Genomic DNA, 16,965 nt, shown 5'->3' with positions numbered 1-16,965 from the left:
GACTTGGAGAAGCATTTGATAGTGCACATGGGTGGATGGGACAGTGTTTTCAGTGCTTGGTATGACAAAGAAAATTCTTCATCATTTAAGTCCATTTACTGAAAGCCGATGAGGCAGACAGAGGAATCTGGGAGCCTCGACCAACGTTACTTTGAATAGTAAAACAATTGCAACTCAGCAGAGAAATAAGCAACAACTAACCTAACATGTTTTTTGTTTTTGTTTTTTTTTTTTTTGTTTTTGTGACAGTTAAATTATTTGGCAAGGCTTTACAACAGTTTTTTTTTCTTTTTGCCATAATAGTCCACTTTGTTTAGGCAAAAAGCAAGTCTCTAATCTGGAGCAAACATGCAAGCTCTTGAAAACAGAGGTCACAGTTCATTAGCAAGTAAACCCAAGTGTGGTTCACTTACAATGGAAGCACAAATAATCAAGTAAAGAGAGAGATTGAAAGTGAACTAAAGGGTGAAAGTGACACATGATTTATCGACACATACGTGATCTAAAAACGTATAAATTGTTGCAATTCTTCGCACTGAGTCTGTGCATGTCATGCTCTCTTTTTCTTTGCCATTTTTATCTCTACTGCTGCATTCTTGCCTTGTATACAGAAAAACAAGTCTGGATAAGTCACTGACTGGCATGCTGCTCATACTGGGCAGCTTCTTGTGATAAAAGCCAAAATGAGCAGTCGATGTAACTACGTGCCATTGTCCAAGCAGTTTGGTCCACCTTCAAAAATAATGGCATGAACATGGATCAAATCGAAATGAAAGTATGACATTTTTCACCATTTCTCTCCTCTTTGCAGCAAGTCCCCTAAACTGCACTGATCTGAAAGAAACTCTTAATATCCATTAATGTAGCATCGTATCCCAGTGATATGAAACTACTCAGTTTGAGTTGCTAAAATCATCTTTAAATAAATCCAACAGATAGCCTTTCACTTCTCTGAGGATGTCTTTCCCTTCCTTCTCCAAACTCATGTCGTAAGACATTTTGACTATTACAGGTAAGATAATTGTTACTGATATCTACTTCACAGAACCTCACTTAAAAAAATCTGAGCTACGCCTTTGAACAGCACAGCCAAGGATCCTCAAGGACATAAGGTGGGTATAGGCTATGGCACAATCTTTTAAGTGCTCACAAAACATGAGCACCAAGGCCTTGAAACAGAAACCTCCCTTTCCTTGAACAACTGTTAACCACTCACTGAGGTTTGCTAACTCCACCAGAGACACCTGTGTTTGTCTTTGAAGGGTCTCCTCGACAATCACAGACCCATGGGATAGTCCTGCAATGAGACGTTCAATAAAACTCTCTGTAAAGTTATTTATTCCTCTTTGGGGGGGTCGGGGGCAAAGGAAGACAAGACGGCTAACATTTGAAGGGAGGGGACGGGTGGGGGGGTTCTAAGATATCCAGCTAGGACATAAAAACCAAGGGAATGACAGGGACATCCTACCAGTAAACAATAAAGGGGGTGGAAGGGACTGTTTTTTATCTTTAACAGCAGCTGTAAAACACACACCAAGCTGGGGTCTGCAACAATGGCCCAGAGGCAGAGAAGGGTAGCTAAAACAGAAGTGGCAGGAAGACCACTGCTTCCCAGACACGAGGGTCTTCCTGCTGGAAAGAAAGGAGACTGAAAAATTGGAGGGGAAGAGACTGGGAGGACAGCTTATGGAAAGAGGGAAGGACAGATGTAAAGGAAGGGGAGGCCGACCAAGGAAGATGACACAAATATGACCTTTGATTATATGGGGTGTTTAGAGCAGAGCCCTGAACCCCCACGCTGCTTTCACACAGCCACACCTCAGCCAGAGTGGCCTGATCAGAACAATATGGCTGAAAGATGAACCCGCAGCCTTATATGCCAGCAGTGGAAGACAGCCCCACTGTGTCTCTGGGCACTGACACTGCCCAACATCTGAATCCAGGGTTCACAGCCAAAGACAAGTCTGTCTCCAACTTTTGCGCTGGAGCCAATGGAAGATAAAATTTCTATTTCAAAGTCCTTGTAAAGGAACAGGCCAAATTAAACAGCATTAAACGCATTTAAAGGTCTTACTGTTTCAGGGAGTACACAAAGAGAGGAGCCGCTCCAATGTCACATTCCCAGAACACAGTGCAAGTGTAAACTATAAATCGACCACCTGGCGTGCGTTACAAATGACCGACTTGTAGTAGGTGAAGATGGACAGAGGCAAATGGGAGCCGACAGAATCTCCATCGGCTCTAAGCAACACGGTTCAGCGGGTAAGAAGGTGGAACTGCATGCCGGCGCCCGCTGTAGCCTAATTACCGCCAAACTTACAAGTCTGCGCAACAGAAAAAAAAAAAAAAAAAAAGAAGATTTTCTCCCCTACTACGTTTAAAATTCTGCAACCCTGCTGGGAACGATGCCAAGGGAGAGTGTTGCAGCTGCCGTCACTCTTTTCAACAGCAAAAGGTGTCGGAAGCGCTCGCGATAAATACCTCTGCAAAGTCAGACGAGGCCTTTCATGGAGCCACATCAGAAACCTGCCTCTCAGTGCATTTTTACATCAACCCTGAAATATTCATGCTCTTTGTAAAGTATTCATGTGAACTAGTGTGCAAGTTAGTCCCCAGGGGCAGAAAGTGCAGAGAAACTGAACACACTCAGCAAACACCACGCACGGTTTGTGTTGTTATGTTGCTTGCACACAGGTCACTCAATGGAATGCTAATGACCTGGCCCATCAAGATGAACAGCCCTCAACCAGTTTGACAACCTAAAACTCCAGACTTGCTCATAAATATCTAAAAAAAAAAAAAAATCCAATTAAGTAGATGAAATACAATAGACAGGCTCCATCTCTATTTTAATTTAATATTATTACTTGAGATGGGGCTTGTACTATGATTAAGAAATTTTGACAATTTGTATTTCCTTTTTGTCGTATTCTTAATGTTCTGAATGGTGATTGGAGGGTCAAATACTAATAGGTCAGATTTTTTTTTCCTATTTAAGACATGCACCCCAACTAAGAACTCAAAATCGTTGGTCTAGATATACATACATTAAACAAGAGCATGTGCTCTGCTATTTCTATTTTCTGTTGGATTCAAAACTTCTGCCTCCAGAAGAGGCAGAAGAGCCTGCAGCACATCTTCTTTTTCCCTTTTCTTTATTTTTTTGTGACCCAAAGAATAAAAAGTCTGACTCGGTCAAAACTGGAACTGGCAGGTCAGTCCTTAAAGAAAATTGGAAATCGATATTGGAGAGGAAACGCGTAATTGGTGTCTCACTAATTACTCTTAAATAAATAAATAAATATCTCTGTAAACAAAACTATATATATATATATATATATATATATATATATATATATATATATATATATATATATATACAGCTTTGAGTTCAAATTACTTCAATGTCATAAAAAGAACCAGTTTCACAAAAAATGTTCTTATAGTCCACTGAAAACGTGAACTTACAAACAAGAACAGTCTGTTTCAACATAAGATGTCTATTGTTTCAGTGCATCACCACCTGAAAAATGAAAATCATGAATAATTTCAAATTAAGCTTCATCCCTCATCCGCCCATTTGCATTATGACATGCTTGACATTTTCATATAATATTAAAACAATAAATCAAATACTGCAAATCAGCTGAATGTAATAGCAAAATCATTTTCACAGAACCCACTACAGGTTTTTTGAAATCATGTGAAATTATGTCAAGCTGTTTCTGTAAGTTCATTTAATCAAAAGCAGAAAATGTAAATAATTAAATCATATTTATGTGCAGGATAACAGGGCCGCTTTTCAGTCCCTCCCCATGCGTTGCTGACGAAACAAGGAGAACAATAAAGCACCTCTGCTGCTCATTGAACAGTGATGACATTTGGAGGATAGGTCTGCATGTTGACGTTGTTCAATAGGCACACAACGTCTGATTGGTGTAAGCACCTGCACCGTGCAACCAGCGTTAGTCTTCATGTTTCCAATGAAACATCTGCATGCAGAAGAAAAAAAAAAAAGAAAAAAAAAAAAAGAAAAAAAAGGTGCACAAATGCAGCAGGCTCTCCGTGGATACATGAGCAATGCCAAAAGCAAACATGTGTGGTGAGAGATGAATGGTGAACAGCACCCATTAATTCTCCTGAATGACTAATTATGCTTCTTGTTTGTCTGGATTTATTTATTTTTTAGAATTAACTCACAACCTTCACAAACATTTGAATTGAAAAAAAAAATCTTTAGTCAGCCTGCCACAACACTGTGGAGTGGAGCAACATATAAAAGGGTGTGAAATAAGTAATAAATAAACTGATGTCTAAAATGTTTGGAAATATGAGACAAAATACATATAGGAGGTTCAAGGCGTTCTTATCTAACTGAACCAGCTGCACAAATATTTAATTTTGCACAGTTACAGCCGTTAAAATTACTTTTAAGTGGCTAAATATGTATTAGAATTTTTTTTTCCAGAGCTGAGAACCACTCAGTTGCATCATAAGCGTCTTTTTAGAAGCTTCATTAGCATATTATCACAGAACAGCATTTCAGAAGGGAAACTGTTTGATGCACTAAATGCATGCTTTGACATAAACACCATCTACCTGCAAAATAAAAGCAATTACAACAATTTGCTTTTTTCACATACTTTTGTGTGTTTTTCAGAATAATGCCAAGCTTAAATAAATCTAATGACTAAGATGAGTCAATTGTGGCCCTGAAGTGTTAAAAAAAATTAATTGAAGCTATAAACATATAGATCTGTTAATGTCTGCTTAGTTGGAGCTTTGCGTGTGGAGTTTCTTTTCTTATGTTATTTTTTTCAAAATAAATCTGCAGCGTCCACTCTAAGAGGTATATTTTTGACTCTTCTTTTCATGCTCTCCTGTTTGTAAACGTGCTCATTTGGGTTCAGATGATACCTAAGTCACTTGTTAAACCTGATGCATGCACTGTGAACACATTTGCACCCAGACACTTCAAAGCCCAATGCAGAATGGGATTTTTCCCCCGGCATTGCTTGTATTCCTTTAACACCCCCATTAGCTTGCATTGTAGAGCATGGAGACCTTTCCACCCGAGCTTTATACCTTTAATGTTTGACCTATAGAGGTTTTGGTTAAGTGATGGCGCTGGGGTGACACCTATGCGTTTTACGTGAAGTGACAGATTCTCCTGAACGCATGCAAGACAGAGAAAACAGTGCACATATGGTGTGTCTAAAAACCAGACCAGGTCCTTAACGGATTTTTTTCTCTTTTTAAAAAATTACAAGGCATTTTAAAATTAAATCACTATTTGTTTAGAAAAGCTGCATCCATTATCTTTTGGAATACGATGATTCAAGTGTAGATTTAGATTATTCAAAAAAACGTCCAATTAAGAGCTTAATGCAAATTAAGCTCCTATTATCATATCGTTAGATTATGTTTGAGCAGTTAATGTCTGTCGAAAGTTACTCGCGAGAAGCAAAATCTATTTTTTTTTCTGCTTTGCACGACACCATACAATGCCCATATCACATACGCTGAGGTCGCATTTGAAACAACAGAAACCCCCCATCAAGAGCAGAGAATAATGTCAAAACCACCGTGGATATTCCACTGACCTGAGTGGGGAGCCATCGGTATGTGTGACGGGTAGTACTTCCCCGGTGGGAAATGACCGGCGTGCTGCACGGAGCTGTGGCCCGAGGGAGCGATCCGAGAGGCGGCTCGGTGCACCAGGGCGCCCCGCTCCGAAAGGAGGTGCGCCGGAGCAGCAAAATCCCGTCCTTCCATTCCGCGGGAATGTTTAGTAATCCGAAATCCGGACGGGGAAGGTCAGTGAAATCGGATGCAAACCCATAAAATAATCCTTTCCCTTCGTTGTCTATGTGTTGCATTCGGTCGATCGCAGGCTTCTCCAGCCAAAAGCGCAGCTCCCGATCATCTTTTCTGTCAGGACAGAGAAATTCAAAGCGACTGTCACAATCAGGGAAAATTAAAAACTCAACCACGATGCAACACGCTTAGGTTGCACTCTCCTTTTATATTTTAAAAAAGGCTCATTTCCTATATGATAAAATGATTATTTGTTTAATTAAAATCTTTCCACTCGTCTTTGCATTAAAGCTTTGGCTAAAAAAAAACTGCCAGTTCGAGTGAAATCTCCTTGGCAAAGTAGCCACAATGCATGCAGGCGGCTAGCGAGGCGTCACTGCAGGCTCAGCTTCAGCTCTATTGATCAGCCTGGGATGCATAGGCCGATATGGCGAAGTACACACACACACACACACACGCATGCACGCACTCACGTGCACGCACACATGCACAACAAGCAGATCTTCTAGTCTTAAAATCTTTATATTCTGCACCATCTTTTCAGATAATCAATCCAAATGCCATGTCTGCAAATATCACTCCAAAACAATTACAATATTGATATACAATATGCATTTTTTCTTATAAACTATGATTTGCAAAAAGAAAGAAAGAAGGAAAGGAAGAAAGAAAGAAGGAAAGATAAAATAAATAAATGAAAACTACAAGAGGATTGTGTTTTAAGAGGGGGAAGTTATTGTTTATCCATTTGGGTTAAAATGATGGTACTCAGTGTACATCCCGAGGTAAACAACGCTGCCTTCCTTCTGCTCCTTCCATTGTCTCGACTTGATGCAGACGATCTTTCCTGCTTCTGTTATCTCTAATCCCAAACTGTGTCCATATTTTACTGCAAATTGATTTTAATCGCCGTAAATGGGAAAAAAAAAATAGAAGATTTTCCAACTTAATTTAATAAAACAATTTGTAACAAATCTGGTGTATTGGAATTTAAAAAAAAATTATTTACATATATTGTTTCAACTGGAGGGATATTGACGCCTAAATGAACATGAACAGAGTTCACAAGGCTCAAGGACATGTCACAAAGTAAGATAAATATTTATTATTAAAAAGTACGCCTGCTATACATTTGGTAAGATATGCAGCAGCTCCTAAAAGGCATGCTCTGCATGTGAGTTTGTGTGTTTGCGTGCACGCACATGTGCACACCCCTGCTTGAGTTTGTGTGTGTGCCTGCGTGCGTGGGTGTGTGTGTTTGTGTGTGTGTGTGTAAGTGTGTGTGAATAACTGCACTCTCACTGTCTTTATCTGACTTGACCTATTTCAGGTCAGGTAATCAAATTGAGTAGTAAATACATTATAGTGACATCCTCTGACACAAAACAAAAAAAAGGCATTATTTCGTCTAAATTGGAAAACAGTCTTCATAAAATGACAATAAAATATATTTTGCTGTTAAAGATGGGAATCAGACATGTCATTCCCTCAGAGAACATTGCCAGTAATTAAAAAAATAAAGCAGGCCATAACAAGGCAGACCTGGGTTGTATTATCAAATTATTAGGAATATAAACATTTTTTTTTCTTTTTTTTTCTTTTTTTTTTGTCATGGTGTCAGTCTGAGGTCCCATAGGGCTACTTCTTCAGAAAAAAAAATCCTCTTGCAATAAATTTAATTATAAAAAATAAATTTAGGACATTTGTAGCATATATGACTGACCAAGGATATTGTTATTATACTGACCATTTCATTTCAGCTCTATCATTACCCCATATCTCCAGCTGCAGTTCACAATTCAGAGCTAATGCAACAATAAAATCGCTCCAAATGCAAGGGGAGGAAAAATCCGTCTCAGCTGAGAGGTTCCTGTGTTAATTTGTGTGCATGCATGTGATTTCACAAGGTGAGACGTTTACCAAAAAAAAAGGCCACGCTGCAGCATTTAGGTCGTCGGTTTGTGGTCTGGAAGGGGGAATTCAAGGTGAATGGCCGCCCGTCAGGGAGGACTGCCTTTGTCTTCACACTGAGAAAGCGCTTTGCAGTCGGCCATTACCTCCCCCCCTTTCGCCATGCTGTTCCTTCCACCCTGGATTCCCCAGTAATGAGCGAGGAATAAAATAGTTGACGCATTTACGCGAATTATGAGCAGCTACAGCTGTTTGTGGTTCAAAATCTGAATTTCTTGGTGTTTTCGTCTAGTCCGCTTTTCAAACGTGACGATACGGGTTCGCCTGCCAAATAAATAAATGTTTCGTTTTTATTTTTAACATTTTAAAAATTAAAAGTGCGAAATTTTGACGACTGTCAGCTGCATTTACAGATTAGCCGTGCGTGCAAAGCAAATTATGATTTATGGGTCGGGTCTTGAGAAAACAAGCCGACCTCCGCGGATAAGCTGGCCGGCAGAGAGTGCTCCTTACCCGGTCGCGTTTGGACATGCCTTCCGCTCTCCTCCCCGGTAAAACCTAGCCTCTCCGAATTTATAACAAGCTGCCGCAATTTACGAACACCACAATTTAGTACAATTTACAAATAGATAATATAAATTCAAAATCCTTCTTACAATAATTATTTTTAATTATTATTATTTTTCTATTTTTCCTAAAATATAGATGAGTAAATGACAAATACGTAGGTGAAAAAAATCTCAAAGAAAATGGAAGGTATTTACAGAAACGGCATCATGCAATAATAATAATAATATTAATATTACATTTAATAATAAATGTAATGGCTATTCCAGAGGATGGACACATCCTGCTTTGTTATTTGGAAAATTGTAACAATGTGCTGTGTGTAATGCACAGCATGTCACATCCAGCAATTTGGACGAAACACAGCCTCAGTCATCTCGTAGCGAGGAGCCAGGCCCTAAAATGTTTTATTAAATTAAAATAAAAGAAATATCAAGTATATAAAATTACTACTTACTGGTGTGTTAAATCCTTGCATAACAATAAATTCTAAAATCACAAAACTCTGGGACAGAAGGTGCAAGTGCGACGCCCATTTAAAAATCAGAATCTGAGATTAGTGTGGCTAGAGTGGAATATCTCCATCTGAGGCTGTGCAGTAGTCTGCTGCTTCAGTCTGTGAAAGCAGAGGCCAGTGGGACTGGGGCTTCCGGCCTGGCTGGATTGCGGCTCGGATCTCCAAGCAGCGGTTTCTCTCCCGATGCAACTGCGCACCTCGGCGTCTCTGGGGCAGGGTAAACACGCCCTCCCATTGGTTGGATAAGTGCATGTTAATGGATTCGTGCCGCCCGCCCGCAGATTCGGCAGCCTGCGATTGGCCCGCAGCGAAAGCCAATGCCGTGCTGACTGACGATGGCAAACTGAGTGAAAAGCGCCAGATTTAAAGCGCCTTAATGGTGAGACTGTTCACAATGACGCTCAGTGCATCAGACCACAACCTAAAACGAACTATGAGGTCAAGCAGAGGCAGGGAGGGAAGGGGAACAGAAGGGGGAGTTGGATGGATGAGGTCAAAAGAGAGATTAGATATATTTTTGGATGTTTATTTTACAAAGAAAAATCTTGCAGTATAAAGAAAAAATAAACCAAGTAGATTTAACCCTGAACCTGGCTCAGTGGGGGACGGGGAGCAGGGGAAATTTGATTTTTTTTTAAATGTAAATCTTGAATCTAATCAATATTCAGTCATTTGAAATTCAATTTGTGCATTTAACGTAAATAGAACATGGGATATGGCCAACTGCAAACCCTGCCATCCTCCATAAACCTGCCCAAGGCATAAGCAAGCTAAGCTAGAGAACCCAGAGCACCAGCGGGCCTCCTTTTCACACAGAACTTAGATCTCAGAACTTCATATTTGTTGTACTTATCAAGAATGAGCGTTTGTTAAATTTACTTAGAAGAATGCCAGTTTAAAAATATTTTAAAGTATTATAAATTTAAAAGTAGGATTTTAAGATGGGTCTTGATAAAGGCTTTAAGAAAAACTGATACACATAATGACCACAATCATAGAGGAAAATCATCAATTTACAAATAAATCTGAATAAATAACTGACAGTTTGCTTGCAAGTACAACCAAACAAACAAACAAATAAATTACTCCTTCCTCACGCTAGCAAGACCTGGTTTTAAGTTGTACATCCAACATGACTGCAAGACCCAAATAGTAATTCAGAGAAATGAAATTTCTGCACAGTTTATTTACTTCTGTTTATTTAAAGATTAATGTGACTAATAGACTCAAGCAAAACTGGTTCTGTGATGTGGCCAATTTAAATGTTGGTTTACTGGTAAACCATAAAACTTGGGTGCTGTCCACAAAGGAACATTTTGTTGGTTTCAAAATCACCCACATCCACACGGAATCGTTTCCAGGTATGTTTTTAACCACCCTGAATCACAGAGAATAGCCCCAAACTATTTTTACTCTCTCAGACGTGTAAATGGCACTAATCATGGACTATGGGGCAAGCACATAAAGCCTTAGTTTATTGGTAAACACAAAAAGAAAATGCATCAGCCTTCTCGTTTCAGCCAAATTGTTCAACTTACAGAGGATTACTTGAAGTTGACTAATGAGGTTCAGCAGCAGCTGCAGCACAACCATGAACATGTAATCCGCTATTGTTGTTTTGTATGACACAAACGATGTGTTTGGGGTTACAGGTCAGGTTAAATATTGGGCTAATATGTCAGTGTTTTCACAAAAGATTTATTTTCTCTGTTCAGATCAAACTTTTACTCTGGAACCCATTAAAAAAATAAAAAATAAAAACAACATCTAGGGTTCCCCAAAACATGGAAACCTTGTGGAGTAAGGCACAGATGGATAAAAACAATCCCATTTTAGAAAAAAAATGTTTCCATATAGACGGGGCGTGAGCCTACAGAATGCACCACATAAATATCCATCCACCCCATATTTGATTGAACATAAAATAAAAACACATTTCTAACAAAAAAAACAAAAAAAATAAAACATTTTTCCTGTTTTTTTTAGATTCAAATAATTGTACCACCCTCTGCCACAGTGGTACCCTAGGCATAGAGCCGTACCCATATCAAAAACTTCCTAGCTTTCTGAGCCAGCTGTTTTGTTGCTAATCAAAAATAATTATAGACCAATAGAGATAATAACAATCATTAAAATAAAATGAAAATGTTACCTTTACAGTCTAAATCATAGCCCTTATATTCTTTGGGACAACATGGTCTTTTAGTAAAATTCTTTAATGGTGGCATTTCGGCTACCTTGTGGCTTCAGTTTTTGCACATGTATATACTATTTTATAAACATTCAAACTTGTATAATGCTTTTATTTTATATAACTGGCTTCACAATACAATCGTACTTGCACAAACAGTGCTCTCCATCATCCCCTTGTCTTTTATATTACTCTTTATTTTTCTTCCAAGCAATCAGACTTTCTTGTAATCTTTTAAAGTGGACGTTTCGGCATTTTCCCATTTAAAGGTCATAACGTTTTGCTTAAGTTTGATCTGGAGTTTTTTTGGGGGTTCACTATAGATAAATGCTGGTTCATATGCCCCAATAAAATAGGTCTGGCAACACTTATGGAAATATTCCAAGATTTCAAGGAGGCTCTGTGGGCACTCCTGACTTGGATAAATCAAGCTTTATCTCTTTGCATAAAATGAATGCATATTGTGCAATTTTAAATAAATATATTGCTTAAGTGAGGAAAAAAAAAACATTTTCAGCTATTCTAGTAAATCGAGAGTTAGAGATGTTTCAAAATGTTTTTTTTTTTCATATGCTCAGCCACTGGGGGATTTTTGACAAATACTTTCTAAACTAATCTGTTTAAAGTCTGCGATGAATCATTCAGACAAGACAGCAAACCCAATATCTCTCGATATGTTATTACCATGGACTTTGGTTATTGCTTCTAATGTTTACAAATGAATCCCCGTCTTTTGTATGTGGTGATCTGATTGGCTGGCGCGGTGCCAGAGCATTGTCAGTCATAGATTGTAAACAAGACTGTGATTGGCTGTTAGCCAGTCCGCATTGGGCTGTCCGGGGAGGGGAAAAAAAGCAATAACTGGCCCCAACCGTTTCAAGGCGTCCCTGGTTAGATGATGAAAGGGGATAAAATGGGACAGTTTCAAGGCGCCCTATAGGCGGACCCACATTGGCCCTGAAGCCATATGAGTCAAGCGTGAATCAAAGGGAATGCTGCATAGAGGGAGAATTTTTAGGTTGGATATTTAAAATAATCCAGGCTATAGTTTAAGCGTAAAGGTGGACCAGCAACGCTTTTATCTCTGTTTATATTTGTTTGAAAAAAAAAAAGAAAAGAAAGAAAAAAAAAAGAGGTGAAGCGAAGCATTTCAGGGCAAAAGGAGGCTTCACGTGAGGGCGCTGGGAGAGAAAACAGCTCCGTCTGTGGATCGCTTTGCTTTAATGGAGAAAATCTGCATGGAGTCTTTTCACCGTGTTAAAATGGGTCTGCATGAGGTTTGTCGTTGTTTGGTCAGTGCGGTGAAAATAAAAACCAGCGTAATTTGTTAAAAGTCAGACTTTTTTTTTCTCATGCAGTTAATCGGATGATGGCGTTGCATGCTGTTTGTAATAATAGTCGCGGTTTGGCTGTTTGTCCGCAATTTCGAGGGGTACAGTGAAGTAAACGCAGTACTATTTTGAAATGTAAGTTTTGATCTGTTTATTATTTTTTCATTGTGTATGACTTGATTGCTAAAATTATGAGGGTTTTAATGTGTTTGGGGGGGGAAAAAATAAACGCTAAATTATTGCATTTTGTTTTGGTTTCTGTGATAATACTGAATCACAAAATTAAAAAAAGCAAACCAAACAAATGTGTATTATGTAGTTTAATTGTATTGGTGAAATCTGGGATAGCATTATTTGCTTAAATATCTCAAAAGATGAAGTGAATAAATGCAGTGCAGGATCATCAAAGAGGTAGTCAGTTGAAGTAAAACACATGATGTGCTTCATTTCTGAAATGTAGTAGTATTATATTTATGTATTTAATTATTCACTTTATTTATTATTCACAGAACAACAAAATCATATATATATAAAGCGTGGATATTAATTAAATTTTCCCGTTTTATGCTCAAGATCCCCTCTATCTTCTCAGATGTTGGTTGTTTTTTTTTGTTGTTGTTGTTTTTTTTTGTATTTGGAAGGTGCTGGAATGTTTTTTCATCTGTCCATGAGCTCTTGTCAAATGAGTGAATGAGTGGATCCAGTGCAGAATAGTCAAAGGAGGTGGTTAGCTGCACATTTAGGAACACACAATGATGCGTACGCTTGCATGCACACCCACACGCAGCAGACTTGGTGATAATTAATACGAAGTGAGTGATTTCTTAAGAAAAAGACCAGTTTTATGACAAGGATTGTCCTTGATCAATGAAGCGTTGATGACTGACAGTCTCTGCCTCCCACCCACATCTACCCACGGATAAAGGGGACTTGGATGTTTAGGTATAGACAAATTCATTGTCCATTGATTTCAAAGAATAAAAATGCCTATAAGCTATTGGAGTATAATAAAAAACTGTTGATTATCTGTAACTTATGACTACAAGGGGAATCTTTCTTGCAAATGGGGTTAGGGTTAGGGTATGACTCATCATTCCAATCTAAAACGCTTACCTGATTTTAGATAAAAATGACAAATGATTAGCTATTAAAATGTGAAGAAATAAAAACAATATCCACAATTGATTGCTTGACTAAATATATATGTTTTTTTTTATTAAGTTACATCCTCCATCTACATGAAGTCTGAAAAAGAAAGCGGATAACCTTCGATCTGCATGATTGTGCTTGTGTGAGTGTTTGTGCGTGAACCAAAGTGGTGTAATTTACTACTGAGAGATATATCTGGAGATTACGTAACACCGAGGAGAAATGTTTGTAAGATACACTTACTCTTTATTTGTTGCTATGCTTATTATGGATTGGCATAATCTAAATCTGTGCAATGGGAGGAGGTAAGTTCTTGGGCATGTGTGGAAGAAGAGGAGGGGGGTCCTACACAATAACTGCTTGAATTGTAGTGGCATATGGTATAACCAGAAGCCTACCGAAGACCGGCAGTGTATTTAAATCTGCGCTCTGCATGGATCTGCCTTCCCTTGATTTTTTTTTTCATTATTTTAAAAACACGCTGATTTTATTTTAAGTTATTACTTAAATATAACACTTACAAAGGGGCATCTGTAATACATTGCTGTGTAGGTACTGTGCCAGAAGACAATCTGTTTATTCATATCATACGTCCTGTGACTGGAAACAAAAGATCATTGGAAGCATTGCCAGCACAGCCAGTGTATACAATGGAAAGACAGATCAGGGCCTACACACACACACGCACACGCACACACACACACACACACACACACACGCACACACATTAAACTAAACAGACATTATTATTTAAGTAATAGAACTTGTATTAATTATTTGCAAAGCAGCTGCTAGATATCCTCTCCTGTATTTGATTTTCAGTTTTAAGTTAACCAAACATTTTTTTACTTAACCCCTAAATTACCAGAGTACTATATAGATTTCACCTCTGCGGCATTGTTATGGGAATTTCCATGCAAATCTTAACATAGCACTTTCATACACTCTCTTTTTTCTGATCGTTTAAAGCCGTACTAATGCAAGAGATGAGTTCACGTTGACAAAATATAGATCAACTTAACCTACAATCTTTGAGTCCGATCTTGATGTCATGCAGGCGTGTTGTTACAATAAAGGCCTTGTTTTAAAGAGGAGAAGGCATATTTGTGTAGAGTGATTGATTTCTCACACAGCTGTAGGTTGGAGAAGCATTGCAAAGGCATCAGATAGCTGAACCAGCAGCAGCAGCAGCAGCAATGAAGTTCAGTTTTGGACTTTCTGAAACAGGTCTGTTAAGACTTAAGTATTGCCTATGGAAAGCCAGATAAGTTGATTGGGCGTCTTATTTTCAATTACCCAAGCTTCTGAATTTTTGCACAACAGTCTGGAGAATTATCAAGGCTGCTTATTTGCAAACTTCTCCAAAAATAAAGCAATACGACATTATTTTTGCGGCTGAAAGGTGCGAATAAAGACCAGGCTATGCACTCTTAATCTCCCTAAAACATATTAATGCAAATTTGATTTATTTGAAGGATAAACAAGGTTATCAGAAAATTTCACACATATTTCACAAACCAAAATAGGGTTTTCACCTTGAAACTATGATTTACAGCAACAGATAGAGGTCTTACAAGTAAACATGTTAAATGCAACAAAAAAGCCGATGCAAATCTAGGGTAGGAAACATGACAAAAGGTTGGCATTAAGAAAACGTACCTTAATTGCTGCTTTACTTGAAGAAATAAAAATTAAAATCTCAAAGAGGAGCATGTTTAATGCTAGAAAATCAAATTAGAGCTAAGTAGTGGCAACAGCGCAAAACTCCAACCTCACTGAAAACTGTTGCTGAATCGCAGCCTCCCGAAGAATGATCAATATGTATTCAGTTATTTACGCCTTCCTGCACGGCAAGCTGTTGCTTTGATAACGTGTAGCTTGGTTGAGAAGTAATTAAAAGGCTTAGCATGCACTGAAGTCGGGACATGTTAACATGTCATTGACTCTGAAAACAAGCAGAATAATCTGAATAAAATGAAGCATTCATGCAATGCCATCCAATTTAGGGGGTTAATGGCTAAAATAATAAAAATGAACAACACATCTCCCCTTCTGTGTGTTTCTCCCTGTCTTTGTTTCAAGCTTCTATAAATCTAAACCCATCATCAGTACAACAAATCAGTTTATGTGACATGTATATTATTTTGCGAATGACGCATCCAATTAAAAATGTCCTCTGCAAGACCTAAACCAGTTTTACTGGTAGCCATTGTGCCCCCCCCACCCTTCCCAGACCCCACCCTTCTTCCAGCAGATGGCCCCTCTGTCATATTAATTTCACATCCCAATGGCCAATTGCGACTCCAACATAAAAGTGATGAGCCGTGTTTCAGTGCCACGGCTGATACCCAGAAATCCCACAGATATGGTGGCCTTTAGTTTTATTTTTATTATGGATTTTCAACAATGCAGTCATCGTTCCCATCGTCTACCTGACATGGCTGCGATGTCTGCCAAGCATAAAGGTTTAACTATGCCAGATCTTTACTGCAAGCCATATGTGGAGGAACACAACAGAACAACAAATATTGTCGCTTTCAATAAGAAAAAATATGCTCTGATAAGCTCAGTAACTCTTTGGGATGAAAAGACTGAATAGGTCCAAATCATATTGCCTTTTGTAGTATTTTAAAATCTTTAAATTAAGTGGACCTTTGATTCTGATCTGAACCAATCAGCCAATACATAACAATACATAAAAAAACCCCAAAACATGACACAGATTATGTCATGTTTGGGATGGCATAATCATCTAAATTTCTAAGCTGAAATTTAGAGGGGTGAGAGAGTATTATGCATTTTCCAGGCCATTTTATGGCAAATCAGGCAACTATGTTACTTTCAGCTGTTATAAAAATGTTGCATATGTCAAACATAACTTAAAGGAAATCTGACTTTGCAATTTGACACCTTGAAATTGGCCTCTGTCATCAAAACTATGTTCTTTATGTTGCTGTTTACAACTATTCTTAGGGGCGTTGAACTGAAAATTAGCTCATATGATGAGCTAACTGCTGCTGCCACTAGTCTGGTGGAGCTGTGTGGGGAAAGCGCAGAGGAGGGTGCAGCTCCAAGAAAGAAATTTGTGAAAATAGGTGGCGTTTTGGATGGGCTGTCTGGAGATTCCAGGATTTCTCTAAAATGCATGAAAGAATCAAAGCAAGTCTTCAGCTATGTTTTTGATGAAGAAATAACATTATAACATGATATAAAGTTAGTCGACATTACAGAATGCTTCCCTTTAAAGAGTGAATTTTAGGAATGTTGAAATATCTCGGTCATGAACAAATATTGAGTGCTGTACAACCTGGAAATACTGAATGAGAATGAGACATTAATAAATCATAAATTGGCCTCTCTGTGGTGTAGACAGCACTTTCTGAGAACAAAAGCCCATTTTAGCCACGTTCTTTAAAAAAAATAAATAAATAAATAAATGAGTACCATGCATTGTTTGATAATGTGTAATCTGGATCAACAGG

At 38.3% G+C, this 16,965-nt stretch overlaps 1 protein-coding gene across 5 annotated transcripts in view; it reads right to left on the bottom strand.

The window, feature by feature from the left end:
* The window catches only part of bahcc1a (BAH domain and coiled-coil containing 1a), a 76,177-nt gene extending 67,161 nt beyond the window's left edge, over positions 1–9,016 (bottom strand). For 4 of the 5 annotated variants that reach the window (XM_016673528.1, XM_016673530.1, XM_016673531.1 and 1 more), the window contains exons 1-2: positions 8,753–9,016; positions 5,604–5,931 (exon numbers count right to left, since the gene is read on the bottom strand). In XM_016673528.1, coding sequence (XP_016529014.1) covers positions 5,604–5,775 — 172 coding nt within the window. In that variant the 5' untranslated portion in view covers positions 5,776–5,931; positions 8,753–9,016. Of the gene's footprint in view, positions 1–5,603; positions 5,932–7,564; positions 7,864–8,752 lie in introns of those variants that run through there. The other variant, XM_016673529.1, reaches the window with a different exon arrangement.
* Between the last annotated feature and the right edge of the window lie 7,949 nt (positions 9,017–16,965).

Source organism: Poecilia formosa, unplaced genomic scaffold, assembly GCF_000485575.1.
Source record: "Poecilia formosa unplaced genomic scaffold, Poecilia_formosa-5.1.2 Scaffold78, whole genome shotgun sequence".
Lineage (NCBI taxonomy): Eukaryota > Metazoa > Chordata > Actinopteri > Cyprinodontiformes > Poeciliidae > Poecilia > Poecilia formosa.
This window is presented reverse-complemented; position numbering and strand designations above follow the sequence as displayed.